Source organism: Eptatretus burgeri, chromosome 14 (genome assembly GCF_056783735.1).
Source record: "Eptatretus burgeri isolate ZD-2024b chromosome 14, Ebu_testis_v1, whole genome shotgun sequence".
In the NCBI taxonomy this organism is placed as follows: domain Eukaryota; kingdom Metazoa; phylum Chordata; class Myxini; order Myxiniformes; family Myxinidae; genus Eptatretus; species Eptatretus burgeri.
Genome location: NC_140974.1, coordinates 69163628 through 69189779, shown reverse-complemented (window position 1 = coordinate 69189779; position 26152 = coordinate 69163628). Strand labels below are relative to the sequence as shown.

Genomic DNA, 26152 nt, shown 5'->3' with positions numbered 1-26152 from the left:
TGACAGCGTGAACTCTGACCCCGGCAAAGCTTATGTGGTAGAAATCATCGGAGCGCTCGTCCTGACAGCGTGAACTCCGACCCCGGCAAAGCGGACGTGGTCGAAATCATTGGAGCGCTCGTCCTGACAGCGTGAACTCTGACCCCGGCAAAGCGGACGTGGTAGAAATCATCGGAGCGCTCGTCCTGACAGCGTGAAGATGGCGTTGTCTCCAGGATGGAGGTGAAGCGATGTTTGCGGGGTGGCGTTGTTGATGGTAGTGAAGGTGGTGGTGGTTTGGTTGTGGTTGTTTGGGAATGATGTTGGTGGTGGCGATTTGGTTGTTGGGGGATGATTGGTCCAAAATAATGTTGGAGAAAAGAAAAACGGCTATCTCAAAGCGTCGCAGCCCGGTGAACACGAATAAGCCCTCTAAACAACGGTGGAGAACTATCTGCACATAAACTTACCGGCATAACTGATCTAAGGACCTTTCTGGTGTTGTGCAAATTTCCGCAGCCATAACAATATATACTGTATGTGTGTGTGTGTGTATATATATGTATATATATGTATATATATGTATATATATATATATATATATATATATATATATATATATATATATTTATTATGTCTGAACCTAATGGAATCAAACAGTTTGGACGATGTATCCACCAAATTTTGCACACGTGCTCGGGATACCCAAGGTCAGGTCATTGGCACAAAACACCCTCCTCTCCCACAAGCGCAGTGAGACAACTTGCATTTTCACCTGTACATGCGGAATAGTGCGTGGTTTAATCCACTGACCCGCATTTTGGGTGGAGAAGCGACGATGTCATTCCTGGAAAAAGTTTTTTTTTTTAAATCTTGCTCCTCGAGGGAGTGAGTATTACTTGAGTGAGGCCAATTGGGTTTGTTTTTTTAATCTTATTTTAATTAAAGCACTATTAAGAGGCTCCACGAAGTTGGAGACTTGATAAAGGCAAAAACAACACGAGTGTCAGTGAATTCAGCACATTTTATTTGCAGTCCATCCAAGGATAGTTCAATACAGCTTATATTTTGTTAAATGCAGCAACATCAACACTCTGGACCTGCAACACAAGATGGTAGGGTGAAGGAGAACTGATTGTTAAGCAAGAGTAACTGTACTTGTGCTTGCTACAAAAGAAAAATCCTGCTTAGGTTTTTCAAACCAACAGATTAAGCATTAAGCCAATCACATGTGTCAATTGGTGAACATTTCCAGGAGTTTTCCAGGACAGAAAAGGTGTTTTCCAGGATTTTCAACACTCATGTTTGATGTAATAACTGACGTTGGAATAAATAGCAAGAATGAGAATGAAACCTTGTTTGTTCTGTGTTATTCCATTTTCCATTGAACATTTCAGTAATACATGGTGTACCTACAGACAAAATATACATTTCTTTACTTGGTGGATACTGGACTCGTTGACGTGATATTGTTTGCCCAGTGACGCTGAGCACTTTCGCCTCAACCAAGCTTATCCAAAACCTACACTTTCAGTCAGACATCACTTTCTTAGACTTTTTTGGACTTGGTTCACAGTCTTCAGTTTTCAACAGTTGTCTTGAGCAACAGTTTTCTTCTTGAGAGCCATGGGTAAAAATCATTAAGGGCAACAATAAAGAAAACAAAGGAATTGATTACGATTCCACAGAACACAGCGTTGACTCACGGAGATATAGGTACTGTACACGCTATGTGTCTCGGTTATCACCTGCACCGCAGCAGCGCTGCTGATTTACAGTTATGTGTGTCAAGTCGAAACGTGTGAAGTCCCAAGGGTCCTCAAATGTTTTAGGTCTGAATGGATAAACAAATTCCAGAGGCCAATAACACATAATTAGAGGCAGATAGAATGGAAAAACATGAGGGGATTAACTCAAAAATAACTCCTCAGCTAAATTGGCACCATGCAGTCAATCCATTGACTGGGATTAGGATTAACTGCTCTGATGTCCTGACAGACTGAAACCATTTTGGCACGGATTTAATGGCAAGTCCCTGGGGGAGGTTAAAATCGGTAACGTTCTCAGAGACCTGCGAGACCTGTGGAATTAACAATTCTGACCAGGGGGGCTGGCTGATTTATATTTGTGCAATTTTCTCAATTTTCCAGGAGTTTCGAGGACTTGGACAAATTTTTCAGGACTTTCCAGTACTGAAAAATGCTTTTTTATTTTTCCAGGCATTTCAAGGTCTGTGCGAACCCTGGTAATACATTGAAAAGGTAACTTTTTTTTTGTATATCTTGTCGAGGCTCGTATGAGAGCTAACACACAATGCACAGTAAGGGGGGCATGAGACAAGAGGGACGGGAGTGGAAAGGACAAAACAGTGGAAAACAGACACTTGGAGATCTGTGGAAGGGAGACGGATGGGGTGGGGAACACGGGGTATACAAGATGGACATTACAGGGACTTTCAGGAAGGAAAGCAGGGAATTTGAAGGAGGTGGGTTTGGGGTGGATTAACGGAGGTAGAAAAGATCGTGGTTTTGGATGGGGGATGATAAGAGGTAGTGGTGAACAGCTGTTTTGAAGGCCTGTAGGGAAAGATCAAGGCAATTATCAACATGATTGATAATTGCCTTGAAGCTAAAAGGAGTCTTATCATGACAAGTGATGGCATATTGCCCACAATCATTTTGGGCAACAATCACTTCCTGCAATAGGCAGCATACCAACAACAACTTATGGAGATCTGCTGAAACCCTGTGTTGACACTGATGTGGAATTGCTTACCAGATCTTCAAACTTTGTGATCTCTTCCTCGAGGATGTCCACTCCAACTTTGTCATCTTCCACAACACATTGTATTTGTAGCTTTTTGATTCCATAGCCTATAGGAACCAGCTTTGATGCGCCCCACAGCAGGCCGTCCATTTTCACAGACCGTACCACTTCCTCAACATTTGCCATGTCGGTTTCATCGTCCCACTGTTTCACCACACACAGAGCACCATATCCATGTCAGTAATGCTTACTTCTCAACGAACTACATCATTCACTATTAGTCATTCCCTTTTTACCCCTCCATACAAGCATCTAGGTTTATGGAAGAGCTAGTCAACAAAGGGTGAATATTAACTTGCATCGGATCACGAGTGCACTTTATTTATCAGCCCGTTTTCATGTCCGCCTATTTTTTGTCCTGGGATTCTCCGTTTTCGTTGTCCAGTGCCTTTTTATAATTTTTATTCTGTAAGAATGCTTTTGGTGCGGTGACCGGCCATTGCAGATTGAGCACGTGAAAAACCATTTTGGCGTGGCTTTAATCGCAAATCCCCGGGGGAGGGTAAATTAGTAACGTTCTTTAAAAAGAGACCAACAGAATTAACAATTCGAATCACCCCCTCCAGCAGGGGTCAGTAAACACACACCATGCCACCTGTGACGTGTACAAGGGAAAGTTGCAAGTCATCTTGAAAAAAAAGTTTTAAAATATTGATTTTATTTGCATTCATAACACTCGAGTCCTTGTGCCTGCCAAACTTTTCTCATCCCCCCCTCCTCCGAGTCGAGAGTGACGGATTTATTAATGTAGCGGTGGTGCAGCACAGGTATGATGGGCCAAATGGCCGCCTGCATCATAGTTCCTTGTTAAGATTTATTGGTCTCATCGATCTGGTCACAAACCTCAACACGACTAACGGACATTATTTTGTATTTGTGTGCAGCAGAATTGAATCTTCACTTCGCGCAATGTAAAGACAGCACTTCGGTATTTTCCGTGAAGTTCATGTATGAACGAACGGCAATGGGAAAATCCAACAATGAACGCTACTTACCGGCATAGACGGACCTTCTCCTGCCTGGCAGACATCTGATCATGGTAACACGCTTGCAAGCTTTGTACCCGGCTAACTTCTCCAAAAATACCTCATAAAAAAATTACCATGGGCGTAATTCACATCATTGTGGTCATGATTCGTTGGCATTGCACCCCATCCGGAATGAAATGGGTTAAGAAACTAATCAGAATATCAGAATAGCACCTCAATTCTCTATAATCATGTCATGTTTTTCTGACAACGAAAATACGGAAACCTCCCGATGGCTCGTAACAAAATAGAGATTTCCGTGCACATACGGAACAGTTTCCCCAGGCATTAAAAGTTTGGGGTACTGGAGGATCATATCTGAGACATATCACCTTCAAGGAGTGATGTGATGGGCAGTATTAGATCAACATATACAAGCTTTTAATAACAGGTTTCCTTAATACACACCTCACAGTCGAAGCTTTGAACCACCATTCATACTTTGAATCTTCACAATTCAACCACCATCAACAACAGTCATGTTATGACCTCACACAATGAACAAAACAAGGTGGGTCACAGGATTTAAAGTTGTACCCTCTGGGTGTTGGAGCAGTCATGAAACCACGTGTTTATCCAGGATACTCCTTTTACACAAACAACACGATGATCAAATTTGATTATTACTATTTTTCCCCAAAACATTATGATGATAGTTAAAATGATCAAAGTTGATACAGGCCTCACCGGTTTGACATCGAGCACAATTGAGGACTTTGCTACAACTCCAGCTTTCTTGCTCTTCTTCTCCTGATACTGTTTCAGCCGCTCTTCCCGAACTCTCTTTGTTTCCGCGTCGTCCTCCTCTTCCTCATCGCTTCCAAAAAGGTCGATGCTATCAGAACTATCAGCTCCCCCGTTTTCCTTCGGAATCTGCACATTGGTGTGGGTAGACAATCAATCAGTCAGTCCAGTATAATACCGTATGCACGGGTTCAAGCAAATGAAAACCTTTTCGTCTCATAAAACCAACGTCGCTATAGTTTATACTTAAGACTTTAGCTTTAAACACCCAATGTAAAGGTAGTATGCTCAGTAACTTCCCAAAGTTCTCAATTTGACAGGAGGGCAATCCCATAGGAATGTCAACCAGAGGGGTGTTTTTGAAAACGACATGAATAGTGCCTTGTTTGGTATCATTCTTCAGCAAATATATATAAATGGCATTCTCTCTTTGTCTCATTCTGTCTCTCTCTTTGTCTCTGTGTGTGTGTGTGTGTGTGTGTGTGTGTGTGTGTGTGTGTGTGTGTGTGTGTGTGTGTATATATATATATATATATGTATATATATATGTATATATATATATATATATATATATATATATATATATATATATATATATATATATATATATATATATATATACCACGCAGCCTGAAACTTTGCATGCATACTAAGAAAACTCCAAGGAAGTGCAAAAGTGAAAATATGGTGCTTGGGTTAATTAAAACATCCCTTTTTGAAGATAATTAACGGCCTTATTTAATTATATCCTTCATCAAGCGATCCTCGGCCACATCGCTGTCTGAGGTCTTTAGGCGTATCCAGGGTAACCTCACTGAAGCCGCCATGTTTTTTGGCCTGCTCAACTATGCCTTGACTTGGAATAGGCCGCAACAATCTCTTTACGATCAAGTTTTTTTTTTTTTTTTTTCATTTTCCTCATTCATATTATCAAATGCCTGTTCATCATAGCTACGGATCACTGGATATATTGAAATGTTTATAAATGCCTGGAGACACCAGCGTTTGTGACTTTATTTCATTTGCGAATATGAATAACCGAGAGAATCTCTTAAACTTACCAGAATTACACAATGTAAGCTCCAGATTTGAAAGTATCAGCAGTTCCTACTCCCCCAAAAAGTGTTGATTTGTCCAATTCGGATATTGCATGGGCGTTTCCGGGTGCATCGTTGTATCGATGGCAATTGGTAATCGCTTGTCAAGCCAGGCGTTGGAGTGCTTGATTGAGTGCTTAAGCCACTTACCGAGCTATACAGTGCAGTTCGTGTCCTGATCGGGATGTACAGTCGACAGTTACTCCAAGGTACATATACAGCACACACGGACGTGGTACATGTTGATAGATTTGGATCTGACTCTCTGCGGGTGTGTGGACATGCCATGCCTGTTACGGGTGCCGTGGTGGCAAAGTTTCATCCCGTATCTTATGGAGGTTCTTTCAGGGTTTCCTTTATCCTCGTGCCTCTTTTTAAAGCATTTGGCTATTGGATTTGCTGTGCAAAGGTTAAATGTTTCTCTTTGTGCGTTTCAAAGCAAAATATATTTGATAACGCCCGATTTCTGAACCGTTTGCCGTATTAACATGTTTTCTAAATTACTGAGCCAATTTTTTTTTCCACCCGTCACACGCAGCTGTTTATAAAGATTAATGTTTGTGATCATCTCCCTGAAACGTCTACATAAATGTAAAGTTGTTTTTTTGATGAAAGCGACTCAAGATTTCTGGGTTGTATACAGTACGTACTGTAGTTGGTAATCACACTCACTCCAACCTGCTGATTCCCGTAAAATTGCCGATATCAGCCAAGTGTGTACATGTGTGTTGTGTTGTTTGTTCAACAATTGGTATGTCCGTCCGTGAAAAAATTTTTAAGTGGTGTAGACGCTGAGTTGATACATGGGGAGCTCCAGCTGCCTAGCATCACGAGAAGGCAATGCCAAACTGCACTGCTTCCTTCGGACACGGGTGTGATATATATATATATATATATATATATATATATATATATATATATATAATATATATATACATATTGTTGTGGTTTCCACCCGTTCGATGTGCGGGCGACCGCTTTTAGCTAATTGCGGCCGCGCACCCACCGGACGTGCAATCCAGTCGTAGCTTTCCGGATCAACGCCGAAACCCAGCTACGGGTGTGTTTTTAAGCACACCACAACCTTGTCAATGCTCTGCCCGCTCCAGGGTCCCATCGCCGAATGGTCGATTTACCTAATTATTCGCGCGGGCAGACTACCGATAGGTTGTACCTCAACGGAACTTGCTCGGAAACGAGCCGCTTTGGCAGCTCGCTCCGTTTGCGATTTGCCGAGCGGTGTATTATCGCCAAGCCCCGTTGGATCCGATTATCTTATCGGCTATTAAAAACCAGCTAATATTCCGAACACAATTATGGCAGTTCAATGGAGGAAGGGACGCAACGAGCAGGTGAATATTCAAACAATGACATTTATTCATGCACGTATGCAAGCAATGAATGCAATGGGGGTAAGGGACAGGACACGAGCAAAAAGACCTACAGCCGTATGTCTTTTTACTACGTACATGCACTTAACAATTCTACTTATTGGACAAGGTGCCACAGACTTCCATGCAAAACCCCAGGAAAGAAAAGAGAACAGGGCCCGTAGGCCTTTAATGTTCCGCGGAGCCATGAAGACCGCAGGAGCTCCGCGAGACCGCACAGGTTACCTGCCACCCTCGTGGTGACTCGCTGGGCGACCCTCAAGGTTTCGTCGTCAACACGGCAGCTGGCGTGGCGGCTCGATAGGTCCAGGCCTAGCCGTGCGGCCTGGTCGATCGGGCCGAGCCGACGACACCTGAGGCGCGAACGGGCCTTGCTCTTTTGGAGTTGATGCTCTCTTAAGAGCCCGCTCACTCCTCAGCGTCGCTCGGACCATCCCGGGGCCCGATCACCTCGGACCGTTATGTCGCTGTCTGGCGACTTCTCGCTGGCTGCCTCCACCGACCAACAGCCCTGCACTGGACTCGAACCTCTCCCGGACTCCAAGCTCCGCTGCGCTCCGGCGAGCAACAGCCCTACACTGGACTTGAACTGGAACTGGCACTCTCCACCCCGACTCCGAACGAACTGCACTCGACTTCGAACCCAGACTCGAGCTCGACTCCGTTCGACTGCCGGCTTGGCATTCCAGCGCGCCCTTTTATGGGGTACGGGGATGCGTTTGGTCTTCCACCTCTGACCCTTCACCCCCCACTGGCTCCGCCCCTTTTGTCATTTTGATCCGATCTCGCCGTCCTGACGCGGACAAAGCGGACGTGGTAGAGATCACCAGCGCTCGCCCCAACGAGGGAGTCCCCGTGTCTGTCGGCGGAGGTGCCGCTTGTCCGTGGAATGCCGTTGTTGGCGAAAAGATGGCGGCGTTTGTGGAGACGAAGGTGAGGAGACGTTCTTCGTTTGTTGATGTGGTGAGGCGATGTTGGCGGTTGTTGGTTAAGGTGGTGAGGAGATGTTGGCGGTTGTGGAGAAGGTGGTGAGGAGATGTTTAAAATAAAGATAGAAAAGAATAATACTACCTCAAGATTGAATACTACCTCAAGCACAGCCCGGCTCACGAATAAATCCCATTAGACATCGGTGGGGAAATCTATCTGGACACACACTTCTAGACATAACTGATTTTCGGGGAACCTGAATGGTGTTCTGTGAATTTCCACAACCGTAACAAGATATACATACACTGATGAGCCAAAACATTATGACCACCTGCCTAAATATGCTGTTGGTCCTCCGTGTGCCGCCAAAACAACGCCGACCTGCCGAGGCATGGACGTTAGAAGACCCCTGAAGGTGTCCTCTGGTATCTGGCACCAAAACATTAGCAGCAGATCCTTCAAGTCCTGTAAGTTGCGAGGTGGAGCCGCCGTGGATCGGACTTGTCGGTCCAGCACATCCCACAAATGCTCAATCGGATTGAGATCTGGACAATTTGGAGGCCAGGGCAACACTGTGAACACTTCATCATGTTCCTCAAACTATTCCCGAACAATGTATGCAGTGTGGCAGGGTGCATTATCCTGCTGAAAGAGGCCACTGCCTTCAGGGAATACCATCGCCATGAAGGGGTGTACCTGGTCTGCAACGATGTTTAGGAAGGTGACACGTGTCAAATTGACGTCCACATGAATGGCAGGACCCAGGGTTTCCCAGCAGAACATTGCCCAGAGCATCACACTCCCTCTACCGACTTGTCGTCTTCCCACAGTGCATCCTGGAGCCATCACTTCCCCAGGTAAACGGTGCACACGTACACGGCCATCCACGTGATCTAAAAGAAAACGGGACTCATCGGACCAGGCGACCTTCTTCCACTGCTCCAAGGTCCAGTTCCGACGCTCGCGTGCCCATTGTAGGCGCTTTCGATGGTGGACAGGGATCATCATGGGCACTCTGACCGGTTTGCGGATGCGCAGCCCCATACGCAGCAGCGTGCGATACATTGTGGATTGTGACACATTCCTCCCGTGACAACCATTAAAATTTCCTGTGACTTGTGCCACAGTAGACCTTCTGTTGGTTCGGACCAGACGGGATAGCCTTCATTGCCCTCGCGCATCGATGAGCCTTGGGCGCCCAACACCCTGTCGCCGGTTTGTGGTTTGTCCCTCCTCGGACCACTGTCGGTAGGTACTCGCCACTGCTGACCGGGAGCACCCCACAAGCCTTGCCTTTTCAGAGATGCTCTGACCCAGTCATCTGGCCATAACAATTTCACCTTTGTCAAAGTCACTCAGGTCTTTACTCCTGCCCATTTCTCCTGCATCCAACACATCAACTTCAAGAACTGACTGTTCATTTGCTGCCTAATATATCCCACCAATTGACAGGTGGCATTGTAACAAGATAATCAATGTTATTCACTTCACCCAGTCAGTGGTCATAATGTTTTGGCTCATCAGTGTATACCTTAATTTGTCTGCTTTGTCTTGCAGGAAATTGTCCCTAAGAACAGAAAACGTACTGTTTTTAGGGACATTATAAATGACACAAACAACAGGCATGAATAACTATTGTAACGGGTAATTCCATGGGAAAAGTTACCTGGTGGCTATTTTTTGAAAGTAAATTTTTCATTAAACCTTATATACCATATGACAGATCATGAATTGAAAAAGTGGTTTAACTGCTTTTAAAGTTGAAATGTGTCTACACCCCTGTTTTGGCCAGTCATTCATCAAGCAGTGTCTGTATACATTGTGGTAGCATTTCCGGACGTTTATTAATAAACGTCCAGAGATGTTACGCTCAGTTGTTACGTCCGTTACATTACATTTGCCATAGTACTGCCTACTCGATATCATTAATTCCTCAAATAAATACTGGGAATACAATGACGTACCTATACCAAGCTGCTATACCAGATTTAGTCTTCTGTTGTAGAACACTGCACAGAAATTTGTGAGCAAAACGATCATCATGCTAAAGGGGGTATTTTGACGGTTACGTCCGTTACGAAGATTCATCATACCGTAGCACTCAGGCAAAAATTCTTAATCTCATTTAATTACCATTTCCTGGCACCTTTGTGTTCACTGCACAAAATAAACTAATACATTTGGTACGATAACCTTGTTCTTCATGAAATATTTTTGAGAACTGCCAATAAGTTCTGTCTGAATGTTACGTCCGTTACAGTGGAATTACCCTAACATGTTAAATAAGGTGGTGTTAAAGACGGTGTATCAACGGTGATAAACTTCCGAAAAAAATGTTTTCCACAGCCTTTATAACTTTTATTTCCATTACATACTGTACTTGAACATTGTCGACACAAATCGTTGGATGGAATTTTATTGATTCACAAAAAGTGATGGTATGAGAACATATTCCAAGGTTACAAACAATTACAGATATTTCATGAAAATACTATTCTAAAAGTGACTGATTTATACCTGTTTCATTTGGGACTTAATGTTTAAACTGAATAGACATGGGTTGCTGAACAGGTGTTGACTAGTACGTTTACGAAGGAGAAGAATACCACAATTACTAAACAACACAGGCCAATTCATATCATCTACCTTTTATAAGAACTATTTTTGCAAATGGGATGTTTATTTTTAACAGCCCTATATACTGGGATCCTTTGGGATTGCATGTCAAAGAAATATTTGAATGGAATTGGATGAAAAATTTAAATTATTTATTTTTGGGCCAAATTGTTTAATTCGTGAACAAGTTCCTTGAGTCTTTGAAATGGTATAATTCACTGAACACCTCATATTTCACATATGCATATATAGAATATACCACAACCACTGTGTGGTACCCACAATTGTCTCTGAGCTGTCCAGCCTGGGTTTGAATCCTGACCCAGATATAAACTGTCATCCAGGTGGTTCACAGCCGGGAGTGTCGTCCGTCGGATGGACGTTAAACTGGACGGCACATCTGCGAACATTAGTTGGTAGACGTTAAAGATCCCACGGTGTCCTTCGTGAAGAGTCGGCGAGTTATCGGCAGCACCCTGAACAAACTACAAATTCCTGTGTCAGGGTGGCGACCCATTCGTAAATCGAGCCAAGAAACTACTTTGTAAGAACTGTCGCTCTGTATCGAGCACGATACATGAATGAACGACTGTGTGTGAAATAATGATGTCGATTTGTGGACGTTTTCCCCCCTTTTCCTTCGCCCTTGTTTTTTCTCATTTCGATCTACGTCCTCAGTGTGTATCTAAGATTTGTACCAGAGACCACAATTCTACAAGCTTGCTTTTCTGTCAAGTTCCTGCACGCGACAATGTACGAAATGAACTGCTGTGAGTTGTGTGTTAGCTCTCATACGAGCCTCGACCAAGGTATACAAAAAAAAAAAAAAAAAAAAAAAAAAAATCTGTTTTGTGTACTACTTGTTTGAATCATAATTGGTTCACGAAAAAAATAAGTGACCACTATATTCGTTATTGTTGTGTGTCTGTCTGTCTGTCTCTGTCCCGAGCATAGCTCTGTGGGTTTTGATCCAATCCTGATAAAATTTTGGTGGGAGGTTTATATCATGATCGAGTTGTTTTCCTGAAAATGGGCGTGGTGCACCCATTATGGGCGGAGCCACGCCCAAAAAGCATGTGTTTTTAGGGTGTAGCCGATTTCAATTTGCATCTTCTCCTCGGGGGTTTGTCGAATCGGACAGGGGTTTTGGTATTTGGTTAGCCCAATGGCACCTGCATACCCCCACAGAGCTCATTTTTTTTTTTTTACATTTTCGTCCCAAGGTCAAGGTCACAAAGTCACGAACTTAGAAAATTGCGAATTTTGACATAAAAATTTTTCTTCTCCGAGGGGTTTGTCGAATCTGGCAGGGGTTTCGGTATTTGGTTAGCCCAATGGCACCTGCATAGCCCCACAGAGCTCGATTTTTCATTTTTGTCCCAAGGTCAAGGCCACAAGGTCACGAACTTAGAAAATTGTGAATCGTGTTTTTAGGGGGTAGCCGATTTCAATTTGAATCTTCTCCGAGGGGGTTTGTCGAATCTGGCAGGGGTTTCGGTATTTGGTTAGCCCAATGGCACCTGCATAGTCCCACGGAGCTCGATTTTTTTTTTTTTCTTCATTTTCGTCACAAGGTCACGAACTTAGAAAATTTCGAGTTTTGACATAAAAATCATACGACCGCCCAAACTTTGAGAGCTAGGATGACAATATTTTTTATGCATAATCTTGAGGTCATTCCCCACCTAAAGTCTTCAAACTATTTTGCTCTATCTCGAACACCTTGCCCGTGGCGCCCCCTTCAAATTTGTTTTTACGCTAATTTCATCAAAGTATGGATAATCCGAGGAGTGCGAAATGCCATATGGCCTATATGACGTTATATTGCTCCTGGAATGTTCCAGAGGAAGTTTTGCACCAAAGGTCATAATCCTTGACCTTTGACCTTTAAAGTTCACAAAGGTCAGATTTTCAAAGTTGTGGGAATCAAACCGGGTTTTCGACCTTCTTCGACGAACTAACTCCATTAAGCTATAGAACGTATCCTGTTTCCTTATTTTAATGTCCACAACATTGTTTTATGACCTTTAAAGGTTATGCAAAGAACAAATTTTTTAAGTTGTTGAACGAAACCGGGTTTTCGACATTTTGCAGCTAATAACCTGTCACTCGTACCACATCATGTTGATCATTTTTATGACTTGGTCAAACATTATCACATTGTCTCATCCTTGACTTCTGAAACAATCTACATCGTCAAATACCGCTCGTGAACCATCGTCATCTTCAGACTTGTTTTTTTTTTAACTTTATTTTCTTCATTATAATGTGCAAACATTGTTTGTTTGTTTCATGTTAATTTCCACTTTTCAAGCAATTAACGTTAAAAACAGTCGCAACATGTGGTAGGTAGTACGGTATGAGTAGCAGTAAAACGCATCATTTCCCCACAACTTCGCCATCCATTTACTCACCTCTACTGTACAGGTACGTGGAGAATGTTGAGACGTTTGGCTGCCCTGGATGTTCTTGGAATTGCCCTCGATGATCATGAGCCGCTTCTCGAGGCAAGACAAGCTTTTCTGCAGATCTGTAACCGCTGGAAGGGTAAATCCAGCGATGGGTGTCTGTTATAACACTGCTACACCTCCACAAGTCAAGAACATTTGTTCCACAGAACCATTCATCATCTGATCCGACATTTAATTCACCAAAATATGTTTTTCAAAAATGGTCTTCAACCAGCCTGCAATTAAATAAATAAATAAATGCTCACTGTTAACAATGAACTGTGCTAAAACAACCTGGAGGATATTAACGAGCACAATCACTGGTTGGGAAGATGATAAGACAACAATTAATATTGTTGCGAATTCTCGCCCGCCGGCGTGCGATCGGCCGCGTAACTCGAATCGTGACCGCGTCGCCCACCGGTCGGACAATTCAGTCGTGACCCTCCTTGGAACTACCGCCAGGAGCTAGTCACGGGTGGGGGTTTAACCTCACCACGATCGTGCCAATTGCCCACCCGCGCAGGATAGGGTTGCTCGCCAAATTGGACCTACCTAAGTACCTGCGCGAGTAGTCGACCGGGCGATCGTACCTCGCTGCAGGCCGGCCGAGAACACGAACCGCTTAAGCGGTCCGTTCCGTGCTACAGTGAGAACCGAGCGGTGTTATCGCCGACCCCGACGGATGTGATTCTGTTTACCAGGTGCTTACACCCCTCTACCAATTTCTTCCATGATGCAAGATGGCACTTTCAAAACAGGGATTAGGACGCAACGAACGGGGAACAGTTCAATTTGCACATTTATTAGACATTGCACGTATTTACAGTCACAGCAATGAATCATGCACGTATGCACAGTCAAAACAAGCAGATAAAAGAATTACCACTGAATAAAGCGTTTTATTCGCACACACAGTCACTTAAACAAGTCTACTTACTAGAGGGTGCCACCACATGCATTTATACAAAAAGCAAAGAAAAGCCACCCCCAAAGACAAGGGTGGCAGACAGGTCTGTGGACCGAATGTGACGTGGAGCCTGGATGAATGGTCAGGCCCACGAGACCAAAGGGTCTTACCCACGCCCTCGTGGCGCGACGGTGGGCAGGTCGCGACGTCTAATCCCCCACGGCCTGGCGTGGCCGTGCCTGTCCTTGGTCACCCGGCTCGGTCGGTGAACTCTCTCCGGCGTTCTCCACCCGGATGCGCAGGCTCGCGCCACACAGCAGACACCACGGAACGGACGGGGTTACCCGCGCTCTCTCAGCACGGATGCTCGGTATGGGGGGAATTGCTGATGCTCTCTCAGCACGTCGATGCTCTCTCAGCAGGTCAATGCTCTCTCAGCGAGACGGCGTTACTGGCACTCTCTCTGTGCGGATGCTCGGTATGGGAGAATTGCTGATGCTCTCTCAGCACGTCGATGCTCTCTTAGCCAGTCGATGCTCTTTTAGTGAGTTGACGCTCGAACGAGCACCCTGGACCGCCTTGGCTCCGGCAAACTCTCCCTGGCTGTGGTCTCCACTTCGCCCCTTTTTCCGGCGGTGGTCTCCACGTAGCCCTCTGGTTTACCTCCGAGCCCCTCTCCGCGTCCCTGCTCTGTTCATCAAGTCTCGCTCTGACACCACGACCGCCTCCCCACAACCGGCTGACTTGAGCTCCATCTCTCGAAAAGTGAACCCAGACTGACTTGTAACTGATTGCGAGCTCGTCTCCCCCACCACTGACTGCGAGCTCCGTTCACCAACTCTCGCTCTGACCCACTGACACTTCTCTCGACACTGCCTCGAGCTCCGTAAAACCGACTGGCAACCGACCGACTGGCTGTGAGCTCCGTTCTGCTCGCCCTTTTATAGGGCCGGGAGAAGCGAGAATCGACCCTTGACCCTTGACCTCCAACCCCGGCAAAGCGGACGTGGTAGAAATCACCAAAACACTCGCTCGACAGCATGACCCCGGCAAAGCGGACGTGGTAGAAATCACCAAAACACTCGCTTGACAGCATGACCCCTGACTCCGGCAGAGCCGATGTGTGTAATTCACCAAGGCTTCACCTTGACAGCGCGGCTTCGTCCCGGCCGAGCCGATGTGTGTAATTCACCGAAGCTTCGCCTGCCAGCGCGGCTTCGACCCCGGCAAAGCGGACGTGGTAGAAATCATCGGAGCGCTCGTCCTGACAGCGTGAAGATGGCGTTGTCTCCGGGATGGAGGTGAAGCGATGTTTGCGGGGTGGCGTTGTTGATGGTAGTGAAGGGAAAAGGGCTGAGGTGGTGGTGGTTTGGTTGTGGTTGTTTGGGAACGATGTTGGTGGTGGCTATTTGGTTGCTGTGGGCGTCGTTTGAGAATGACGGTGAAGCGATGTTTGCGGGGTGGAGTTGTGGAGGTAAAGTGGCGAAGGTGGTGGTGTTTGAGTTGTAGTTGTTTGGGAATGATGTTGGTGGTGGCGATTTGGTTGTTGGGGGATGATTGGTCCAAAATAATGTTAGAGAGAAGAAAAACGGCTATCTCAAAGCGTCGCAGCCTGGTGAACACGAATAAACCCTCGAAACAACAGTGGGGAACTATCTGCACATAAACTTACCGGCATAACTGATCTTAGGACCGTTCTGGTGTTGTGCAAATTTCCACAGCCATAACACTGTCCCCTCCCCTTTTTACAGACTCGTCCCGAGTCGCCGAAATTTCGTGTGCCATCATGTGTAGTTCTCCCCGAATGCATTTTACCTTCGGATCCCCGAGTGCGACATTCAGTGTATTTGTGTCCCCCAAATAATTAACCTACGGGCTGAGTAACTAACTAAACAAACCCACTCATACAGACGACTTAACTAAATTGCCGGCGCTAAGACATCCATGCTGGAGGCGCACTCATGTTTACATTGCAACTTAAAAACTTAACTTACAAAATTTACACGAAACCATGGCCAATGATCGATGGACTCTGTGGGGAAAAAAAGAGCAAAAGTCACAGCAGGGAGCCAGGCTGCTCACACGCAGTCTCTGGCTCATGCAACAATGCAGGTGACAGGGAATGTGGCCGGCTACTCACACGCAGTCCAAGCCCCCCCCCCCCTTTGAAATGAACGCAGTGAACCACAACGGTGCATGGCCTGCACAAACGCAGTCTCCTTGTGCGGCTGCCTACGGGGCAGCCCCTGCGGCACGCGGATGGTGTTGACTTAAACAACACAATGCAACGAACGGTGGATGGATGGATGGAAACAAAACATGGCGCACGGGCTGCTGGTGCAGTCCCGTGTTGCAGTTGCCATCAGAGCAGTCCCTGCAAATTTGCGCGATGATCCTGGCGCACATGGCAATGAACAGGGGGGGGGGGGGAAATGCAGAACAGAACAGGGCAAAATGGACGAGGGCAGTAGGCATGGGCCAAGGCAAAGGCAGGCAGGCAAGGCTGGCATGACAAGGCCACTGTAACAAAAACAGCCGGCAACGAAGCTGACAGGCACAGGCCTTGTAGTAACAGCCAGCAGACGATCCGACCGGCACAGGCCTTGCAGTAACAGCCAGTCGATGAAGTGGCCGGCACAGGCCTTGCAGTAACAGCCAGCCGATGAAGTGGCCGGCACAGGCTTTGCAGTAACAGCCAGCCGATGACGTTGCCGGAACAAGCCTTGCAGTAAACACAGCCAGCAGATGAAGTTGGCCAGCCTTTTGCCTTGAAATGGAGGTTGGTGGAGGGAGTGCGGTGGTGCTGGCCACTCGGAAGGCGGGCTCGGACCTACCCTACTGTCTCCCTCCCAACCTATCGCCTTTGCCTGTCTCGGTCCATACCCACTCCCTTAATTTGTCAAAAACCAATTTAGCCCCCACTTATTTTTTTGTTTTTATTTTTAATTTTATTTTTACTTCCCCCTTTATGATTTCGTCTCCTAACCCCCTTTCTTGTCTTTGTTCGGCTAACCTATCACGTCACCAAGCCTACTCCCAACCCCTATGTTCCCTTCCCGGAGGGAAGGATTTCGCTAGGGAAGGATGTAACGCCGTCTCGCTTGGGAGAGCTAGCGTCCTGTGTCATGCCCAATTTAAGCCTCAGAATGGCCTCCTCAGATTTCAGCGATCTCACCCAAAGTGGGTCCAGCGGCCCACAAAGAGAGCGAAGGGATGGATGGTGCGGAGGGGTACACTTCCTAATCGACCCTAACATTGATTCCTTAAACTACCCCAGGGCTTTCAACAAGCGCCTCTCGCTTAAACTATCGGTTCTAACAACCAAGATTCCCGTCGCCTGTGTTGGTGTCCTCACAATTTCGGGCCTTGCCCTCCAATTTTCCTCCCGTGCCCTCACACAGTTTTGTGGCTGGGACGCGTGGCTCCCTTGGCAGGAACTACCCTCTGCCGATTCTCCAACAATGGCACCCCCGGGCACGACAACTGCCTCCGAGCCTACCAGCTCCCTAAACTGGGGAGCGCCCTCCCTGGCGACTCCCCCTCAACGCTCACGTGGCAGGCTGGCGCCCCGGGCCCCCTTTCCGAGGGTCGCCCGTGCCCACGCACTGCCCACGCGGCCTATGGTGTCCCGGGCCCCGCATCAGCGGGTCACCCGTGCCCACGACGCTATCCCGGCCCCCCATGGCCCTTGGCCTACCACGCCGCCAAGCCCGGTGCCCGGGGTACCCACTCCGCGATACTTACCTTTCGCAGCCACGCTCCCAACCCGTCAACAGGGCTCCTGCACTCCTCTAAGCAGGTTTCGAGCCTACTTCCCCACCAACAGCAAAACTACTTCCATTTTGTCAATTTGACTAACTCAGCGAACTCACTCTACACTGACCTCGGGGTCCCTTGGGCGGGAATCACTCCTCCCCCCAATCACTCATCGCACCATGCATTGCTCATCCACTCCATTCACTCAGACCCGCTGGCCTCACTCACTCCACATGTTTCCATTCTCTTCAACTCGCACATCGCTGATCACTGCCATTCTTCTCACTGCTTCCCCTAACTAACTCGTGCTCCCACGTCATCCCTTACACTAGTAGCACATCCTTTTAACTCTACGTAGCTAAGCTACGTCCCCTCTACACACTCACTGTCTGTTTGTCTCCAAATCTCTTTTCCCCATCCTAAATCTGATCTAAAATCCCTCTAACTAATTCATTCCATGGGCCCCATGAGGACTTATCCCTGCCCCATAGAGCCGGTCTAGGTAAGCTAAACCCTTCCCCCTGACTAGTTCCATCCTGTGCCCTAAACAGGGGGGTCTTTCACCCCTGCCCAGGAATCCTGCTCATCCGAAGCGAGGCTTTTTTTTTTTCAATTCAATGCGCACTAACGCGGCAACTCGCAACCTGCGCTCTCTGTCCGTGACGTCATGGCAGCTGTTCGTGCTTGGTGCACCTCGTCCCTTCTCGGACGGTACCATCCGGCAGGGATCTCCCCTCCTGCCGAATTCCAACCCTACATGCAGCCATGACGTCACCCTGCACATTCAAAACAAGCCTCGCGTTTCGAGGGGTTCCCCACGCGAACACATGTGCTCTGCCTGTCCGTAACCTGCGCTGTGCGCTCTGCGAACAGAACACACTGTGCAGGCCATGTAGCTTCACACACAAACACGCTCGCGTGGAGAACCCGTCCGTTCCGAATCCGTCTATCCCAGCCTACCTTTTGCCCGTCCGCGGGATCGGCAACATCCACTGCTGGCGTTTACGGACCGGCTTTCACTCCCGCAAGACGTCCAACCCCGGCAAAGCGGACGTGGTAGAAATCACCAAAACACTCGCTCGACAGCGTGACCCCTGACCCCGGCAGAGCGGATGGGGTAGATATCACCAAAACACTCGCTCGGCAGCGTGACCCCAGACCCCGGCAGAGCCGATGTGTGTAAATCACCAAGGCTTCGCCTCGACAGCGCGGCTTCGACCCCGCCGCACCGATGTGTGTAATTCACCGAGGCTTCGCCTCGACAGCGCGGCTTTGTCCCGGCCGAGCCGATGTGTAAAAATTCACCAAGGCTTCGCCTCGACAGCGCGGCTTCGACCCCGCCGCGCCGATGTGTGTAATTCACCGAAGCTTCACCTGTCAGCGCGGATTCGACCCCGGTAAAGTGGACATGGTATAAATGATCGGAGCGCTCGTCCTGACAGCGTGAACTCCTTCCCCGGAAAAGCGGACGTGGTAGAAATCATCGGAGCGCTCGTCCTGACAGCGTGAAGATGGCGTTGTCTCCGGTATGGAAGTGAAGCGATGTTTGCAGGGTGGCATTGTTGATGGTAGGGAAGGGAAAAGGGTGAAGGTGGTGGTGGTTTGGTTGTGGTTGTTTGGTAACGATGTTGGTGGTGGCGATTTGGTTGTTGTGGGCGTCGTTTGAGAATGGCGGTGAAGCGATGTTTGCGGGGAGGAGTTGTGGAGGTAAAGAGGCGAAGGTGGTGGTGTTTGAGTTGTAGTTGTTGGGGGATGATTGGTCCAAAATAATGTTAGAGAGAAGAAAAACGGCTATCTCAAAGCGTCGCAGCCCGTTGAACACGAATAAATTCCTCTAAACAACAGTGGGGAACTATCTGCACATAAACTTACTGGCATAACTGATCTAAGGACCTTTCTGGTGTTGTGCAAATTTCCACAGCCGTAACAATATGTACTGGGGGTAAGTATACAAGATTTATTTGACTCACTTATTCTGAGTTCCTGGTTTTCCTTCTCCACATTACTCAACCTGACCGTCACGTCACCATGCTGCTCTCCTGCACTCGCTTTCTGCATTGGAAGACATAGCCATTGGCACACACTCAGAATACTCTTATTGTATTGGGTAAACACTGGGACCATAAGCAAAAATACACCATTTACATTATATCATGGACTTAAGAGCTGTTCAGCAATCCTCCGACTTCTCGGCAAGTCTTAATCCACTTGTAAAGTGTGTTGTCTCGCAATACGGGACTGTCAAAATGATGTAATCCACCCCAGAATGCTTGGTGTGAATACACAGAAACCCCTACAAGGGGGTTCCTCGTGGCAGCTGGACGTATACGGTGTGTGCGAGATAAGGATTGTTAACTAAAATAGCTCACACAGCTTCTAAAAAATAATAAATAAATAAAAAAAGTTGAAAATACTTGGAAACATGCTGGTGAGAAAGGGGTGTGCTTCTGCACAACGGAAGAGTTGGATAACTTTGTGAACTCTCCCAAAAAGCTGACTGCTTGCAACTCCCCATCCTGCAAAGTCCCGAGGCCACGTCGATCGGTGCAAGGCCCGAAGGTTCGTAGACTGGCGTGTTCTACCCAAACCTTTGACCATTGCTGTGAGTGAGTGGACTTCAAACCTTGTGGGATTACCTCGTGTGAACATGGGTCATATATCGGGCTTGTCAATGTGCAGTGTAAGTTAACCAGAGTTGGTGTCAAAGCCACCCAATGCTCGCCTGTTTATACATTTATCGTTTTTAAAAGACTCGTCTAATAATTAATATTTTTATAAAGCATTGCAGTGAAGTCTGATCCAAATAATTTTAAAGCAATATATGTATTTGTATATTGTAATCAGTAACAAGAGAGCAAGTGAGCACAATATATGCCCGAACAAGAAGGTATATACAGAATTGTGCAACTACATGGAAAACAGCATCCTGGTTGCCATGGCAACCACTTTAGATGACGAACCTATGTCGCGACACACCGTCTCCACAGTCTGTACCTATGTACCAAATATGAAACGTGAAAGTTTAAAACTTTGGGAGTTAGAGTGCGGACAGGAACGGATGGACGGACGACACATAATTACGCCCGATATATATATATATATATATATATATATATATATATATATATATATATATATATATATATATATATATATATATATATATATATATATATATATATATATATATATATATATATATATATATATATATATATATATATATATATATATATATATATATATCGGGCATATAAAAAAGTGTGGGAGATAAAAACATTAGAAAGGACAAAAATAACTTGCACCAAAAATTTTAACATTTTCACGCTGATGCTCACGCTCACGCCGGGGGTATCGCTATAGCTCTCTGTTCTTCGAACAGGCGAGCTTAAATTATATTTACTATTAATCGTGTTTGGAAGGAGGTGGGAGTGGGAGCTGTATGGGCTGTGAGTGCTGTTATAAATATTTACTTTTCATTTGGATCTGGGGCCACAAAATAAGTTGTAGTGGATTTTTGCATTCATTGGTGAAAGGTGAAGTGTGTGTGTGTGTGTGTGTGTGTGTGTGTGTGTGTGTGTGTGTGTGTGTGTGTGTGTGTGTGTGTGTGTGTGTGTGTTTGTGTGTTAGTTACATGCAAAACGGCAGAGGGGAAGTGAAAAGGTAAATCACGTGTTTCGTAAACCACCAATTCGTAATCGGCACGAACTGAAATATGTTCACATTTTATTGCTACTTTGTATGCAGCCAATGGCTAATGGTTGCATCATTGCTGGGAGCGTAGCTGTGCCACTGATGCAGTACCCCTGTTACTACAGGGTGCCCCACAGAAAACCAGGAAATTTGGTACAGTTTATTTAAAACAAAACAAAAGCAAACTTAGATGTAGTGTAAAACAAAGATACACTTTATTTATATGTTAGTTTATTGATATGGTAAAATACGGCAAAATAAATCTCAAAATCTCAAATTTCCTAGTTTTCTGTGGGGCACCCTGTAGTAAGCTGGTACTCATTTCGCCCACCTCGGAAGGATAACAGGCTGAGTCAACCCACTTGGTGATGTTTAACAGCCAATAGGGGCTCAAACTCAAGACCCTAATATCTTAAGCCAACTACCTTAGCCATTAAGCCAACACCAGGCTGACTCTGTTCAAATAAAAACACGTAAAGACGTCAAGTATACAGTGTTTGTCTTGTGTAATGAGAGAACCTTTCCTTGAACATAAAGTTCTTCTGGGGAGTTCTTCCGTTTAAAAACACTAGTACGTGCCCGTAAAAAAAAAAAAAAAATTCAAACCGCGAGCAACAAACAACAACCACACAGGCCGTTTCTTCGCTCTCGCGTGCCCGTACGTGCATGGCCTGGAAGTTCACATATTATTCGCAATTTAGTTTTAATACCCAATTATTCAATGAGCGCCACCGTATTTTACCTTTTCGCAATGTCGTGGCAAGGAAAAACAAAAAGAGAAGAGAAGAGAGAGAGAAAAAATGTACTTCCTGGTTCAGAGCATACCAACACTCTGATGTTACCGAAATTTATGCACCATCTAATATGAAAACGATCATAACTTGGGGCATTGTGTTTATCTATAAATGCACATAAGAAATCGAGAAATTATTTAATTAAAATACACGAAGTCATCATTATCCAGAAGCCCATACGTTGTAACCCATAATGGGGAACGCGGCTGAGCTTCCCTTCCCCATCGGCCACGCCCAGGCAACAACGTGTCTTGTTGGTTTGGTAAATAAATGGCCATAACTTGGGAACCACTTGTCCGATTAATATCAAACCTTGAAAAAGCACATCCTCAGGTCCCCAGCAATATAGCTGGCAAGTTTCAATTAGATCGGACCAGTGGTTGTTGAGAAACAGTGGTCTCACACACACACACACACACACACACACACACACACACACACACACACACACACACACACACACACACACACCCACACACACACACACACACACACACACACACACACACACACACACACACACACACACACACACATTGCTGGAATTATAGAAAGATGAAGACCAGTCTTACTTTGCACTATTTATTCACCGCTGGCACCACAACAATCGGCTTCAGTTAGCCAGTGCTTGTGATCCACCAACACCACAAAAACCAATCCAACCTTGAATGACAGGTTCATCTTATCTTACCCCAGCCAAGGAGTTCTGGATATGTTTCCTTGCCTTCTCAATGTCCTGAACAATTCTTCTGGTACTTTGACCCTGGAACAACATACAAAGAACATGATCATCTTCCAGCACCCTTCTCTTACACCAAACTGGGATCACAAGCTAATGAAGGCAGCATCAAGTACCCAACCCTTTTCAAGTTATCAAATCCAAAGCTGCCAAAGTACCAAAAACAACAACGATCCTTATGAGCTCAGCCGCGATAACGAACAACTCCATTGTGGGGAAAAGTCGATATTTTTGACGTTTTATAAAAGCTTCAGGGATTTGAGTTCAAGGAAAGAAGTCGTCTCCTCTGAAAAGAACATCACAACCTGGGTGAGGGCACAACAGGAGATTCTTTCATTTGGCCTTGTGGGAGTCCAATAGAAAGAAGAAGAAGAACTTTCACATCTTCACACGCACAGTGCTGCCGAGGAAGTTTTTCCTTGGCTCGGGGGCACAATCCTGGAGGGGTTGCCGCTCCAACATGAGATACTCACTCGAATGGCGCGTTCTTCTCAGCAAGTACTCGTATTGGCAGCCTCGGAAGGTTGACGGGCCGAGTCAACCCATCTGGTGTATTGTTAACGCACGAAAGGCCTCAAACTCACGACCCGAAGATCTTAAAAAGCCAGCCACCTTAACCGTGAAGCCAACAACAGGCTTGGAGTCAAGTAACTGGTAAAAAGAATTCCCTTTCGGTCTGCAGGAGGTCCCACTGCTCGCCATGCAATTACCGTAACATCGAGGTACTACCACTCTCACGGGAAGAGCTCACCTTCGGTGGCGTCACCAAGTGCTCGTGGAAACGTCTCTCAGCATCATCAAACTTGTACTTGTCAATCCATACTCCGTGGTCCATGGCTGATTCTGACACACTGTTGGCAATCGACATCGGCCAATATTAACAATGAGGCAAACACCGATGATGTAATACGAACGATGCCACAATCATGGTGGGAATAAAAAAAATGGAAATAAGACGGCAAAACAAGCTGTTTGTGAGAATGCAAGGCCAGCAAGGTGAAAGCTTCCGTCAAGGCAGTGTGTCAGCAAGACAACGATGGACAACACAACCACCGAACTGCAGGCTTGAGGACAACAACAAAAATGCTGGGTTTCCGGTAACGTGCTCCTCGATGAATGGGGGAGCTAGATCGGGATTTTGTTTTTGTTTGTTTAAATAGAAGATACGTATGTTGATTGGAAAGCTGTAGAATCATGAACTTCGACGTGTCTCCGGTGATACAAAATGAGGAGTAAGATCGTGTTGTGTAAACCAATGGCAATTTAGCATCTCTGGAAGGTGTCGTAACATCGACAATGGCAGCAGTGACAGACAGCTTTTATTTTTTTTCGATGGTGGCCATTTTTTAAGACGTGTGACTTGATGACATTCTGTGGCTCTTGGTCATCACAACAGCACTTTAAATGAACAAATCGAACACCAAATGTCTTCATGGCAGCCACGACTTCTGTCGTCGGATCGGGAATGTCTGTTCAGAGTCCTGGGTCTGGGGTCAAGAGACCATCGATATCTCTGCAGGTGGATTGTGCTCCATTTTTAAAACATCGAGAAAATTATCTGACCTCTTAACTGAGTTAGGTCACTGCTGATTTTATCTTGTTGAGACTACAACGGTCAACAATGGCACAATGTCATACCAAGCTGATCGCTTGACAGCGGATATAAAATGGCCGCCCAGAAGCCTGTCGTCCTCAGTGGCGAAGCAGTCGGAAGAATCCGGAAACGGGCGGGCCGACTAAAATCACTGTGGTGTTGGGGTCGGCAAGAAATTTTGGGGAAGGTCGGGTTACCGGAAACTCAGCATTACTGAAAGATGGGGATGCAGCGGCAAGCAAATAAAGTCATGATACATGCCACGGTGGAGAATGAACAAATTTACAAACTTGATGCATTCTACAGCTGTGAAAACAAAGCAAACCTCAGACACGGTGAAAAAGCAAAGCATACTTGCAGGGCTGAACAATTCCATTAGGCACCAGGGCATGATTGCCCTGCCAGGAATGAACAAAGTGCATTACATCGTGGTCACTTGCCCAGTCTGACTCGTCATACGCTGCACTGTCATGTGCCGTACCAAGTACTTCAAAACCAGCATTACAATAGTTGTTACCGTTTGTCTGCTTTGTTAATCCGATGACCTTTTCTTTACCAGCACGGACCTTGAACCGATCGGCTTGCACACGTTCATAATATCGTGCCTCAGCTTCATCAAACTTGACCTTTGACCACCAAATGCTTTCAGAAGAATATAACCAGGGAGCCCCAACGTTGATGGCACCGTACTTTTGTACAGCATGTTTTACCACGTTCTCCTTTCCTGTTCGAGCTTTCAAAAGATTACGTTTCTGATCACCAACTTGCTCATCTTTCGAAGCAGGAAGATGTGGGGTGGCTTTGTGCCGATCTTTCTTGCGAAGTCTACGCCTTTTTCCTCCTCTTCGCCCTGACGTGCCTTTATGCACCTGTTCTGAATTCAGAATCTGAACATTTGGGTTCAAAACGTTCTCACTAACTTGGTTGCTCGGCCTTGGTCCAAGCTGCCTAACGTGTTCTGCTTTCCGTTCTTGTGCAACCTTCTCAGCTTCATGATATCTCCAGGCATCAAACCATACAGAATCGAACCGAATCGGGCATGGCTCCACGATGCATCGTCTAATGGAATTTTCTTTCATCCCACCACTCCGCACGATTGCCAATGGCTCGTCGAAACTACATACGGTAACATCACTCTCATCCTGGACCCAAACTATAGCGCTTCTGGCCTCCGCCCTCGTTCGTTCTGACATCCTTCCACCGGCAAACCCCTCCTGGAAAACCCGCTCAGCATCATCAAATTTATACTTATCCATCCAGACAGTGTCCGACATATGGTACTGTGGGGTCTTCATCCTCCAGGTATGCTGGTGAGCAGGGGAAGAATGAAATGGGAAACACAGCTCAAATGTAAATGCCTGTGAAATGTACACACTTTCACATGTTCCAAAAACCATGGGTTCAACATTAATTTCCATCCAAGACAGTAATGGTTCATATTTATCATCAAACTCTTCCTTATTGCGAAAAGTTGTAAAGTCTGATCCAGACCAGTCATTGCAAAACGCACAAAGCCTCGACCGGTTCTGATGAACATCTACTGCTGCTTTCGGTCATTCCTTCATTACCTCACTTTCTGCATTCATTGAAAGGTAATCTGAACGT

At 46.1% G+C, this 26152-nt stretch overlaps 1 protein-coding gene across 3 annotated transcripts; it reads right to left on the bottom strand.

Annotated features, from left to right (window-relative positions):
• Positions 1-985: 985 nt before the first annotated feature.
• Positions 986-25840, bottom strand: LOC147013537 (elongation factor 1-delta-like). Of its 3 annotated transcripts, none has more exons than XM_085855403.1 (8): positions 24902-25835; positions 23705-23804; positions 22939-22977; positions 19698-19779; positions 13026-13150; positions 4521-4706; positions 2755-2949; positions 986-1079 (listed from the first exon to the last, which is right to left on the bottom strand). In XM_085855403.1, exons 1-8 carry the CDS (start codon positions 25819-25821, stop codon positions 1041-1043), a joined length of 1686 nt encoding a protein of 561 aa, XP_085711529.1. In that variant the 5' UTR covers positions 25822-25835; the 3' UTR covers positions 986-1040. The 3 variants fall into 3 exon arrangements, with proteins under 3 accessions (XP_085711529.1, XP_085711527.1, XP_085711530.1); XM_085855401.1 differs by having other exon boundaries at positions 22906-22977; positions 24902-25824; XM_085855404.1 differs by lacking the exons at positions 13026-13150; positions 19698-19779 and having other exon boundaries at positions 22906-22977; positions 24902-25840.
• Between the last annotated feature and the right edge of the window lie 312 nt (positions 25841-26152).